This window comes from Mus caroli, unplaced genomic scaffold, assembly GCF_978045245.1.
Source record: "Mus caroli unplaced genomic scaffold, Mus_caroli_1 scaffold_19, whole genome shotgun sequence".
Classification (NCBI taxonomy): domain Eukaryota; kingdom Metazoa; phylum Chordata; class Mammalia; order Rodentia; family Muridae; genus Mus; species Mus caroli.
In genome coordinates, this window is record NW_028227274.1 from 63,886,811 (window position 1) to 63,899,154 (window position 12,344).

Consider the following 12,344-nt stretch of genomic DNA (forward strand, 5'->3'; position numbering starts at 1 on the left):
GCAAAACGTGTGTCTTTTACACCAGGGCTTTCTCCCCACCCCAGGGGTGTCTTCCATTCTTTTGTGGCTCAGTTTAAGGCGAAAAGGGCTCCAAACCACTAACTAACAGAAGGGAGCCCTTTCTTCCACCTCCTGGGAGAATCTCAGATTGAATTTATCTGAAGATAGCGTGCTCTCTTCTTACTTATTGCCACCATTACGAGGAGGACAGCACAACCACCACCTTGGCTTCAAGATCCTGGGTAGAGAGGCTCACGGGCATTTTTTTTTCAACCATCTTTGGCGAGGCCTTGCATCCTTCCACTCCAGTAAGTCGCGGCTTGGGGCCATGGAAAAGGACTGGGTGAGAGTCTCAAGTGTCGTTTGAAAAGACAGCAAAGCAGCCCCCCGCTCGGCCCCGTCCCCAGCACCGCCACCAGCACCTCCGGGCCGGGTCGGGCCGTGCGCCCGCAGCCTTCCAACCCGGGCCGGCGAGGCGCCACGGGCCGGCAGGGGCGTCGCGGCCGCGGGCTTCGCGCTCCGCAGCCCGGCTTGGGCTCCCTTCCCCCACGGCGCCCCCTCCCCCTCGCCGCGCTCCCTTTTGTTCGCTCGCCGCCCGGGCGGCCCGAGCGCTAGGCCCCGGCGTGGCCCGGGCCGAGCCACCGCCACCGCCGCCGCCGCCGCCGCGCGGCCTAGAGCCCGCGCCCGGGGGAGCGGGGCCGGCGGTCTGGGCGCACCGCGAGGCCGCGGCGGCGAGGAGCCCTAGGGCGGCGAGGCCCCGCTCCGCTCTTGCACACAGACCCCAGCGGCGGGGAGGCGCGACACGCCCGTAGCATGGAAGCCGCCGCCGCCGCTCGCACTGCAGCGGGCGCAGCAGCAGCAGCCGCCGGCGGCGCGCGGAGCAGAGGTCGCCCGAGCCACGGCCGGGACACCCAGGCTTGAGCGCTGCGGAGGCCCGCCCGGCCAGGGGGTGGGTGTGCGCCTGGGACAGGGGGCCGCGAGGGTGCGGGCGGACGCGGGCGGGAGGGGGCATTTGGGCCCCTCGTGCCACCCCGCGGGTCACGGCGAGCGCGCGAGGCTCAGGCCCCTTGGCCTGAGTGCGGCGGCCTGTCCCACCCTGGCTTTGGGGACAGGCGGCCTTCGCGCCCCAGCCAGCGCCTTGAGGGGGGGCCGAGGCAGGGCCGCTGTGGCTAGGCCCCACCAGCTCCAGTGGGGGCCACGTGAGCGCGGGCTCGCCTCCCCCTCCAGAGCTGGTTGTGCACAGATGATTTTCCCAAGGCCTGGGTGCCCCCTCTTCCCTTACTGTCCCTTGACTTGTCCCCTAACGCCCCACAACCTCACCAGTGTGCTACCCAAAGGTGAAGGGATTTTGGACTTCTCCCCCCCCCCCCCCAGGTGCTTGAAAGAAGAGAAGGTTGGAGGAGGAGGAGACTGGGGGGGCTGCTGCTGGTGGTGGTGGTGACAGGGCTGGGAGAGAGAGGAGAAGGACGGAAGGGAGGAGGGGGCTGGGTGGGGTGGGGGGTGACAGGCAGAGAGGAGCCTGGTCAACAAGCCAGCACCACTCTGCTAGGAGGCCAGGCCGGCTCCTGCAGCCGACGCATCCTGGGTGAGGAGACACACATAAGATTGCTTTCTTGGGGGCTCTTTTGTCAGCCACCAACACAGGGAACACACACTGACACACACGTACACAAAGATCTGAGCCAGGTTGTGGGAGGTAAGTGGGGACAAGAGAAGGAGGGGGAAATCAGAGTCTGCGGTGGGCTTCGGGGTGGAGGGGAAGAGGGATATGAGCCCTGAGGGGCTGTGGGGGGGCTCGTGTGGTGAGCATTTCCAGGGTCCTGTGCTTGTGTGGAGGGGGCACACACACACACCACAATGACCTTTCCCTCTTCAGGAAGCCCTAAAAGGGAGAGGCAACCCCCAGCAAGCTCCCACCCTGTGCTGATTCTCAGGGACTTGTTGGCAACTCAGCGAGGGTTGCCATAGCTTTTTTATGTAGGGTGACCAGAACCGGCTGAAACTGGTTTGAGGCAGATCAGCTCCTGAACACAATGCAGTCACTGAGCTACCACAGTGGGATAGCAGCTTCCTCCCTTCATGGCAGCCAAAAGCAGAGACGCTTGCAGGAAGCTACCATCCCAACACAGTATGTAAATGCACACGTAGACACCACACAGCATTGGTACGTGACTAATGGAGCCCTAAAAGAGCCTGTGTAGAGATGATTGTGGGGGGGAAGGTGCACGTTTGCAGGCTCTGAGATTTCTTGGGCTTTTCCTGCCTTTTTTTTTTTTTTTTTCCTTTTGCTTAAGGGATGGACAAGGAGCTGAGATTTATAGCCCTTATTAAAGAAAAAAAAAGTATGTGCCTTATTAGGGTGGGGACACTTGGTTTGTACAATCTCTCTTTCTCTTTCTCTCTCTCCTTTTCTCTGTGTTTTTATGGAAACAAAACCAGAATGAACTGATGGGTTTGTAAGGGTAGTTTGTTGCTGGAGAATGCTACTGTGCAGGCTTTTTTTTTTTTTTTTTTTTCCTCTCTCTCTCTTGCAGGCTGTGTTCTGTTTTGGGCTTTTCCTTTTAGAAGCTACTAAGAGGGTGTTGGGGATACTTGGGACTGTTATGAAGGCCAAAAGGTAACAATCTTGTTTGAGGAAGTGAGCATACATGCGTTCCAGGGATGCTGTCAGCCATCCATGCTGTCTCTCTTTTTCCTTGTAGGCCTGGTGACTGGGGCTGCTTTTAACCCTTTCCTATTTGCAGAGAATGCAACTGTGTGACAGTAACTGAACACTGGGCCAAAGTCTTTTCAAAAGGTCAAGGTTCACAAGGTGAGATAATGCTATTTTTAGCATGAATTTAAATATTAATTTGCACATCTCTTCCGACACAGGCTGACAGTGGATTGGTACCCTGGAGATGAGTGGGCTTCAGAGTGGAGACCAAATACCTTTCCTCTTATCCATGTTTGATGGGGTTCCAGTGCCTTTTTTTGTTTTTTTTTTTTTTTTGATGGCGTTGCTATCCAGTCGAGATCTGAATACCTTCATTAAATCGCATGTGCCTGGGTGATTTGGAGGAGCCAGGCCTGGAAAGGCATGTTTAGAGGGTGGGAGGCGGCTGGGCCTTGTGGAGAAGGCACTGTTTTTGCATAGAAGCTGTCCACATTTCGTGTTTTCACCACAGTTGTGAGAAAAGGAAGGGCTTCACCAAATCGAAGCAGGCCAGCCAGCTTTTTAGGGTGTGAGGAGCCTGGAGGTAGAGTCGGCTTTTGTTCATCGGTCACCTCTCCCTTCCCCTTGCTCCCGTGTTGACCTGAAAGGTTTCTCAGGCAAGTGGTGGAATGTCTTTTTATTGATTTCGGGGGCTGTCGACGGAGTGTTCACCATTGGATTCTTTGTGGCATACATTTTAATGTGGGGATACTAGAAGGACTAAGAGAAGCCCAGGTCTCTCTGGTTTCATCTGTGCAAGAATGACTGTCAGCTTCTAGTTGTACTGTAGTGGGTGGTGGGAAATGTCTAATGCTTTGCTGAGAAATTGGGTTGGTTAAAAAAGAAAGAAAGAAAGAAAAAAAAAGAGTAAACGAGAGCTGGGGAAGAGAGGAGAGGAGAATGCAGAGGAGGGCAGCAAATTAGTGAAGAACAAAGGCGGTGGCAGCTTCCAGGAGAACACTAAAACGTTGCCTTGGGGTTCCTTGTGCAAAGAACTCCAACTTCCCCAAACAGGAAACCAGCCGCACCAGAGTCTGGTCCAGTCTGGTCTCAGCAACAGACCTGGTTCTGCCTTTCTGCTGGTTTTGGTAAAAAAGCACAGTCAAGAGGAGCCCATGGGAGACCTGATTGCAAATACATTTTCTCCCTTTGAAGTGCGTATCGGGTTCCTCTCCGGGCTCAGCTGAATAGACTTATTCAGAAACGCGGGAGGATCTTAGCCTTGGTGGAGTTATGTGCTGGCAGTCAGTCGGTGGGCAGTCTGTCTGCAGTAAAGGGTGTTAAGTATGCAGGGGTTTTATTGTTGGGATGGTTTCTCTCCCCCCCCCCCCCAACTGGGCTGCAGAGAGTTGCCTGTGTGCTAGCATTGGCAAAAAAAGGGGGGAGACTAGAGTGCATGGTTAGCTTGGAATATTTTATAAAGTATTTAATAGAGATAAATGCGATCTCAGACGGATATGCCAGCACAGAGCTTCCAGAACGGAACAGGTTCTTTGCAAATCAGACTGCTAAAATTGGTTTTCAGTTCTACCTCATGTTCGACTGCCAGGGGTTTGTTGCAGATGACTGTGGGAGAAATATTGCTTGCGGACCATACTCGAATCTGCACTCCACGGGGTGCCAACTAAAACTCAGAAGGCTAATGTGATAAACCATCATTAGCTTAAGACAATACACTGGGCTGTCATTTAGTCCTTCATTCCGGTCTTTCCAGGGGCAGGGGGTTTGATTTAACTTTCACAGCTAGCCTCTTGCAGTGACCATTTCTCGAGAATGTGTTTCGAAAGCCCCTTTTAGGTACTGTGTGTCGTGGAATGTTCTGGTCTGATGTACTCTCTTGTTGGTTTTAGCTTTGTTCTTTCCCCTCCTCCAACCCCCCCCCCCCAGAAGGTTCTCCCGAAAATAGCATTTGTTTTACATTTAGGCCAGTCTTTCCAGCTGCAAATGCCGCTGGAGGCCGGGGAGCTGGTTCTCCCAGGCAGCAATCATGAGCTCATCTTGGATTGGACTTGGCCTCAGGTGTTGATCTCATGCTGGGCTGTAACTAGGTAGCAGGCCTGCCTCTCCAGGGAGAGGGACCCAGAGACACAGAGCTGTCTGGAGAAGAAGCAAGGGCATGCTCCTTCCTGGGAGAGCCAGGAAGGAACACCATGGCTTCCATGCTAGAGCCACAGCTGGCGCCTGCTCGCTCTTTCCTGAGGCGGTCTCTGAGGAGGACCTTCGGGCCTTCCCTGTCTGCAGCAGGAATGTGCGGGTTTGGCCAGAGTACACTGGAAAGAAAGTGTAACTGGGTGGTGAACACTTGCTTGTTTTCATCCTTTGCCTGAAATTGAGTCATACTTTCCATGCTAAGGAACACTCAATCCAAGGTTTCTTTCTTTTACAGCTCGGTCTAACCTGGTTCAGGGCTTCATTCTGTGTTCATAGTCTCTCTCACTTTCCTTCCCTCCCACCCTCTCCTCTTTTCTCTCAAACACCTCTACCCACCTTGGAGTCAGGCCGTCCTCAAACGTCATCCTTCTACCTGGCTCTGAGTGCCACCATGCCAGCCCAGCTCATTTTTAAGGACAGGCATGGAAGGAGGTAGATCACATTTAAGTGGATTTTTTTTTTTTTTCCTCTTAACACTTGCTAGGTTGAGTTACCATGTTAAGACTTGGTCCCTGCTGCCTTTTCTTTGAAATCCTTTTGTCAGCCTCTGTGTTGCATGGATTTTGAGTAACCTCGCCCATGTCATTGGCTAGAGCTGAGCCTTAAGTACTGCTGCAGAAGTTACCCTGATGTGGAATTTCTAAAAGGTACAAGGTGCTGAACAGAGAGCTGAAGGACAGTTGGGGAAACTCCTTCCTCAGCTGCCTCTTCCCACCCCGCCCCGATCTCCCCCTCACTTCTCAGACTGTCAGAATTAAGACAGCAGTCCTCACAGGCACAGCAGCCCTGAAGTCCATATGTTGGTGTTAAGTATGTTTTAGAGATCACGAGTCTCAAGGTATGGATAAAGGGGTTCAAATGTTTAATTTACACCCAGGGACATATGGTGGACAGTTGCTTAGGTTTTGACATGTGTCTAGAGCCACGTATAAGTTGATAGAATCCGTGCAAAATCATACTGAGACTTCTTGCTGCCTCTTTGAGGCAAACTCTCCCCTCACCTAAGTCCCTGGCAGCTGCAGTCCTATGGTTGGCTATTCTATTCTTCTCTGGCTAAATTTTTTTGGGCATTCCCAAACAATGGCTTCTTCCACTTGGCAAGATGTGCCTGAAGCATCTTTATTGCTTTGCATACTGTTGACTCTTGGTCCTTTTTAGTGGTGAGTACTATTCCACCGTCTGGATATACCATAGTTTGTTCACCCCTACTCTGGTTGAAGAACAGGCCAGTTTCAGGTGACTGTGGACAAAACCTACCTCAGACCTGTACAGATTTTTGTATCAGCATCTTTTTATTTGATTGTTTGTAAATACTAGGCATTGTTTGCTCATACGTATGAGCTTGAAGTTTAAATGAAGTAAATTCAGCTCACTGTATCATACAGAAGGAGAATCGACCTTGGCAGCTGCAGCCAGACCTTCCCAGAAGAACTGGGGCCCACGAGGACATGGAGAGATGATCGTGATAAAGGAACTCTAATGGGATGACATGCTTTATCACCCTGAACTAATCGGAATTAGCCAAAATGGAAACAAAAAGCTGCAAGTGGTAAAACAGCCTTTTATTTCTTCCGGCAATTATTTTTAATCTCAAGCCTAGTCTGGCAGAGCCATTTGTTTGCAGTTCAGTGAAACACTACACAATAATAGAATTTAAATGTTGGAAAGTGATACATGGAAGATCTCTGGTGAAATCTCTGTGTCTATAGATAGCTTCTTCAAAAATTTGTATCTGTATAATATATATATATATATATAATACACACACACACACACACACACACACACACACACACACACCTTTGAGGTCATCAGATACCTGGAAAGGCGGTGACCGTGTTTTGACACAGTCATGGCAGTGGAGGAGTGGAGAGATTTGAAAGCAAGTCCTTTTTTTTCTTTTGCAATAGAGTCTCCCTTCTGTAGCCCACACTGTCCTGGAACTCATTATGTAACTGAGGCTGGCTGTAACCCACTGTTACATTTGCTCCCCTCTCCATTTTGGTTAAAATGAGTTCAGGAAGGAGGAAGGGGCAGCTAAGGATGAAGTCAGTCCATCCATCCCTCTGTAGGTCGGGAAGGATGGGGAGGGGTACTGGAGGGGAGCCCAGGAATCTACAAGCAATGCAAATGTGAGATTCCGCCTGCAGCTACCTGAGGCTTCATTGTTTTTTGAGCTGTAGGCATCTTTCAAAGTTCTGGGAATGCTGAGGGAAGAGGAAACCAGGGAGCCAAGAGTAGGAAGTAGCCCACAGAGCTCTCATAGAAATGGGACTGGCCACCTACTGTTACTGTCTGGGAGGAGCCCGGAAGTAGAGGCTTTGCAGTTGACCCTGGAGAGTCCTTGAGTGTGTGAGGCTTCCTATCACTGCCCCAAGGCACACAGGTTCTTCTTGAACCTTGGCTCCCTGGCGGGACTGATGAGAATCTTTCTGGACAGTTCTGGTGACTCTGGATGCGTGTATTAGCAGAAAGGTTTAGTCTTCCCAAAAGTCTTGTGGGAATACCTTGGAAATAGAATGGAAGCTATGGAGACTGGAGGCAGGGAGATCCAGTGGGGACTTCTCCCCCCCCCCCCCCAATACAGCAGTGGAGGGGAGAGAAGGAGAGAATCTAAGGCTTTACAGTGAAACTGTTACATTCCCTCCCACTGTTGTAGGAATGGAGTGGAGGGTGGTTCCGCAGGCCAGGCCACGCCACGCCACATGTGGGGAGTGATGGAGCTGGAAGGCTCAAGGAGGGTCTTGGAGGGGACGCATAGGCTACTTGGCAGCTTGTTCTTTCTATTTGAAGATGGCCAGGTCAGAAGGCAGAAGAGATGGGGAAAGAGTGCTTTTGAAGAGCTGTAATCTGCTGAATTCAGATTTGGACACAGTTGCCTGGGACCAGGCCTTCTGCCTCTTTAGCTCTTTGGGTGTGGCTGACTGGGCTAGAGGTCAGATTGGCCGCATGGCAGCATCAGTTCTCATTAGAGAAACCAGCTAATAGATAATGGGGTGTTCCATCAGCTTCAGCCTTTTTTGAGATGCAGATTCATTTTGGAGGCTGATTCTTAGGGCCAGTAACGGACATTGGTTTTTATCTGTGTGATTTTTGGTAGAAAGATCTGAACGCTATGATAAGAGTGTTAAAAAGCTTCATAGATTGGATCATTCATAATCCACTGCTTTTAAAAGGACTCATGGCTGGATACAGTTGAGATATGATTTGTAATTTTTGCCATATTTTTTTTCTTTCTTCCAGCTAATCCAAATAGAACATCAGGTAGTTCATAGCAGATGAGGATCCAGAGCCCAGCATCTGGTGGTCATCTAAGAGTCTTCCACCATGGCTTTCTAGATGGATTCTAGACTTTCATGTTTTGGTGGTATATAATTCTGCTCACATTTGGAATTTGTATCAGATGAATCTGAAAACACGAGTTAAATTGAGTTTCCCATGGGGACGCAGATGAGCTGGACGCTAACAGTCCTGACTGTTTTATGCAGTAGGTCCAGGAGGGTAGGTGGGAATGGCGAGGGTCAATGTGTGCTTAGCTCTGGGTGGTGAGGCTGCAGGACTGGTTAGATGACCTTGTCAAATTCTGAAGTGTCCTATTTGCGTGATCCTCTGTGGTATACTAGCCGTAGGACCTGGAACTAGTTCCTAACCCCATACCGGTCTTTTCTAGGACTTGTCCTGAGCATGGTCCTGTCCATTACAACAGAGTGCATGCAATAAGCCCTTTCCCAAATTGTGCTTTTATTTAGTGTTCCCTGGTGTTTGAGGAAAATGGCATTGCTTTGAACTAGGTATCGAAGAGTCGTGTTTCTGTGCTCTTCCCTCATTTGCAAGTAGTCAGTTAATTTTGACCATAAAAATACAAAGAATATGTATAGTCTGTTTGTGTCTGGGACTTCAACTACAGCTGCCTAATATCTGGTTAAAAATGGTTGAACATAGGAATAGGGACCTCTCCATTTGGTTGGAGTTAAGCCTTGTGTCTCACCTCCCTTCATCCGTGGGACAGCTCAGCTACCTCATTGACTCTGGTCAAGATGAACTTAAACAACAAAGCTCGTATACAAAGCTGTGCAGCCTTGCTGGGTCTGGTGTCTCATGCCTTGAGTCCAAGCACTTGGGAGGGAGAGGCAGACTAATCACTGAGTTCTAGACCAGCCAAGGCTATGCCCTTGAGGCCCTGTCTCTAACAAAAATGGCAGCTTAACAATGACGGTTTTTGTTGGCTCTTCACATCTAGCATCTCTTCACATGTTTGTATGATAGCATCCACATGTTCATGCCTGCACAGGAACCATCAATAGAAGATGTACCTGGAAATTGGGCCTCGCATGCCTGCCTGTCACTCTCAGCACTCAGGGTCATCCTCTGGTTCATACAGAGTTCAAGGGTAGCCTAGACTACTTAGAGGAGATGTGAAATAATTTCTCATTAATCTTTTTCATTGGTTACATAGTGAGTGAGTACCACTGTGGTTAAATGCCCTCAGACAGTAGGCACACAATTGCCACATCACATGATCTGGTGTTCAGGTTCAGTTTACCCTGACCTTTTCCTCTCATGAATACGGCTCACAGGGAATTTAAAACTGCATGTGGCTTTCGTATGTTTCTATTGGGCAGGGTGCTCTGGAATGTTGGGCAGACATCTACCAAAAGTCACTTAGTGGTGTCACTCCCGGTGCCCTCTGTCCTTTGTGTTTATTTAGTGTCCCTTTGGTTGGAAAACAGTGAGTACAATGACTGTATTGGTGTCCCCTTGTTAGAGAACCTGCCCTTTTCTCTCCCAGGTGTTCCTAATTTATCTCTTGGCTACAGGTTTTGCACAGCTACGCCTCAGTGTGAGCTCCAGGAAAGAAAGCACTGCTTGTTGTAGCTTACTGGGTGTGTGCTTCATGCCCTAGGAAGGTGAACATGCCTGTGAAGACTCAGGGACCATTCCTGCCTGGTGTGATGGCACATGCCTTCCTAGGACTTGGGTGGCAGATGGATTTCTGTGAATTTGAGGCCAGCCTGGTCTACTCAGTAAGTTCCAGGACAGCCAGAACACAGCGAGAACCTGTGTCAGAAAAATCAACCAACCAACCAACAACAACAACAACAACAACAAAATAACAACAACACAAAACAAAACAAGAAAGGTTTCATGTACCATTCCTGAGTGATGGATAGTAGATTTGAACCAGGGTCAAGTTGTCATAAACTGAACATCCCCACCTCCTCCCCAGCATGCACTGCTTCCTCCCGTGTTTGTATGTAGCATCTCTTCTTGCTTGTGCTGTTCTGTGCCTGTCATCCAGGGTTGGGTGCCTGTCTAGACGTCTGCAGTCTCTTCTCTCTTTAACTGATGGACAGATCATGAGGATCTTGTTACAGTGTTTGAACTGCTTGACTGAGCCCAGGCCCTGTGCTCTCCTGGCGTTCACTATGGGGACTGAGCTACACCCTCAGCCTCTTCTGCTCTTGTGTCCTTGTGACTGAACTGTAGTGCATCCTGTCTCATCCTCCTGCTTGTTAAAATTATAGCTGTGAGCCACCACTCCCAGCTTCCCCTTAACCCTTTAGCACCTGTAGTCTCATAAGGCAGATAATGGTCAGAAGGGATGTCAGGCCTTAGGTCACAGTGCATGGGCAATGCCTCACAGTTTAGTAGGCTCAGTGATTTGGGATCTAGTGAGAGATAGGAATTCAGATTCTATAATCTGTCACCATTTCTATCTCTCTACGTGACAAGGAGCTGGAGTGACTGATGGCTTGTAAGAGTGAGTTATAAGGCAGCCACCTCACTGCAGCTTTGGAAGATGGCTGACACTCCTTATCTAGCACATGGTAAAAGTCTACCAGCAGGGCATCATGGGAATCAGCTCTTCTGGGAAGATCACAGTGGAGTCCCAGCCAGCCAGGAAATTGAACTGTGTACAGGACGGAGCTGATATACTGAGTGAGTGTAAGAGGCTGGATCGGTAGATTTCTTACACTGGTACACGGATGAACTCTGAGATAGCAATACAGTTGAGTCTGATGAGGTAGTTTACGCCATCTCTACAAAAGCCTGCCTTAACACATAAATCGTAGTTTATATCACGTTGGATACTTGGCCACCATTTATGAAATATGAACCTGGAACATTGACAGTGAGTTATTAGTTTGTTGACTGAACCTGTCATCTGGCAGTTTAGCTCATAATCTTGCTTCTTGCATGGTAGGAATAGGACTGCTGTGGGGTCGCAGATTGCTGCAATGGGGCTGGACTGTGGTTTGGTGGAATGGGCCCAGGCTGGGCGGCCCTGGAGAAAGGAGAGGAATTGTGAGTGTCAGGAGCTGCCGAGTTCAGAATGTAGCTGGAGCAAATTAAGCCTGGCTTGGAGTTTGCCAAGAATCAGGGTGAGCTAGGAGCCAAAGACCAGAAGTCAGCCCACAGAGGGCATCAGAGGGCCCAGCAGAGAGAAGGACACAGGGCAGGGAACCGAGCAAGAACGTGGGGAAAGCAGAACGATGGTTACAGCATAGTGCAAAATGGTAGGGACTGGTTGAATGACACATGCTAATAGAGGCTCTGGGGCCAGGAACTGAGCAAGCATGCGAGTGAGGCTCTTAGGAAGGACCTGCAACCTCCATGTAGATAGTGACAGAGGACACTGGTGTGGCAGAAGTTGTGGTCAAAAACGTGGGATCCCACATCCGGCCCAGAGCTCTGGCCACTGGGTGTGGACAGGGAGTGGTAATAGTTTCTTGTAGGGGGTTTCAGGGAAAACACTGAAATACCTGATTAATTTGCTGTTTGTGTGCTCTAGGGGTCACATGACAAAGACAGAGCCTCAAGCTAGCTACAGGTTCATAGTGAGACTGTCTGAAAACAAACAAAACCCCACGGTGGTAAAATTGAATTTCTTTTTAATTGGTAAAACTTCTGAATTGCTCTTTTGGGTTCTAAAGTGAAGGATGCCAAGGAAGAAAGGGTTCTAGAACAGATAAGCTTGGGTGGAGTTGTGAGGAAGATCAGGGATGCAGTTTGACAACAAGGAAGGGTGATCCAGAGAGAAGTGATGGAGGTGCAGCATGGCTTCCAGAAGACACCATGTACAGCAGTCACCGAGCATGGCGTCTGCCCAGAGGACGGGTTTGCTAAGCAGTGCTGAAACACTGGCTGAGCTGACTTCATCATGCTGGGAAGGTGCAGCTAAGAAAACCAGTTGGGGACACATGGTTTCCGAGTTGTTAGGCAACAGTGCTCAGCTGCTCTCAAGTGTGGGTGTCTTCCTGTTGCATTCTTAAGGAATTGAGGCTCAACAGCCTCATGAGTGAGAATGCGTTGGCACCAGACTGGCTGTTCTGACCGGAGCTCAACTTCTGACCTTCGTTTTTTTTTTTTTTCATTTGGAACTCGAGTCTATATTAAGCTGGGTGTGATGGCTCAATGCCTGTAACCACAGCAGTCCAAAGGGTGAGGGAGAATGTCAGGAGTTCGAGGCCGGCGTGGACTATGGAGAGCTCCAGGC

General features: G+C 50.0%; 1 protein-coding gene across 10 annotated transcripts in view; it reads left to right on the forward strand.

Moving 5' to 3' along the window:
• The first annotated feature begins 206 nt into the window (after window positions 1-206).
• Znf532 (zinc finger protein 532) overlaps window positions 207-12,344 on the forward strand; it is a 108,827-nt gene continuing 96,689 nt past the window's right edge. The window contains exons 1-3 of one of the 10 annotated variants that reach the window (XM_029471793.2): window positions 672-949; window positions 2,703-2,812; window positions 6,232-6,395. Coding sequence is in view for 1 of the 10 variants with exons in the window: in XM_029471796.2 (XP_029327656.1) it covers window positions 2,034-2,128; window positions 2,745-2,812 (163 nt within the window). In the remaining 9 variants the exon portion in view is untranslated. Of the gene's footprint in view, window positions 309-671; window positions 950-1,512; window positions 1,697-1,768; window positions 2,129-2,702; window positions 2,813-2,847; window positions 3,850-6,231; window positions 6,396-12,344 lie in introns of those variants that run through there. The other 9 variants (XM_085833609.1, XM_029471791.2, XM_029471789.2 and 6 more) reach the window with 9 other exon arrangements.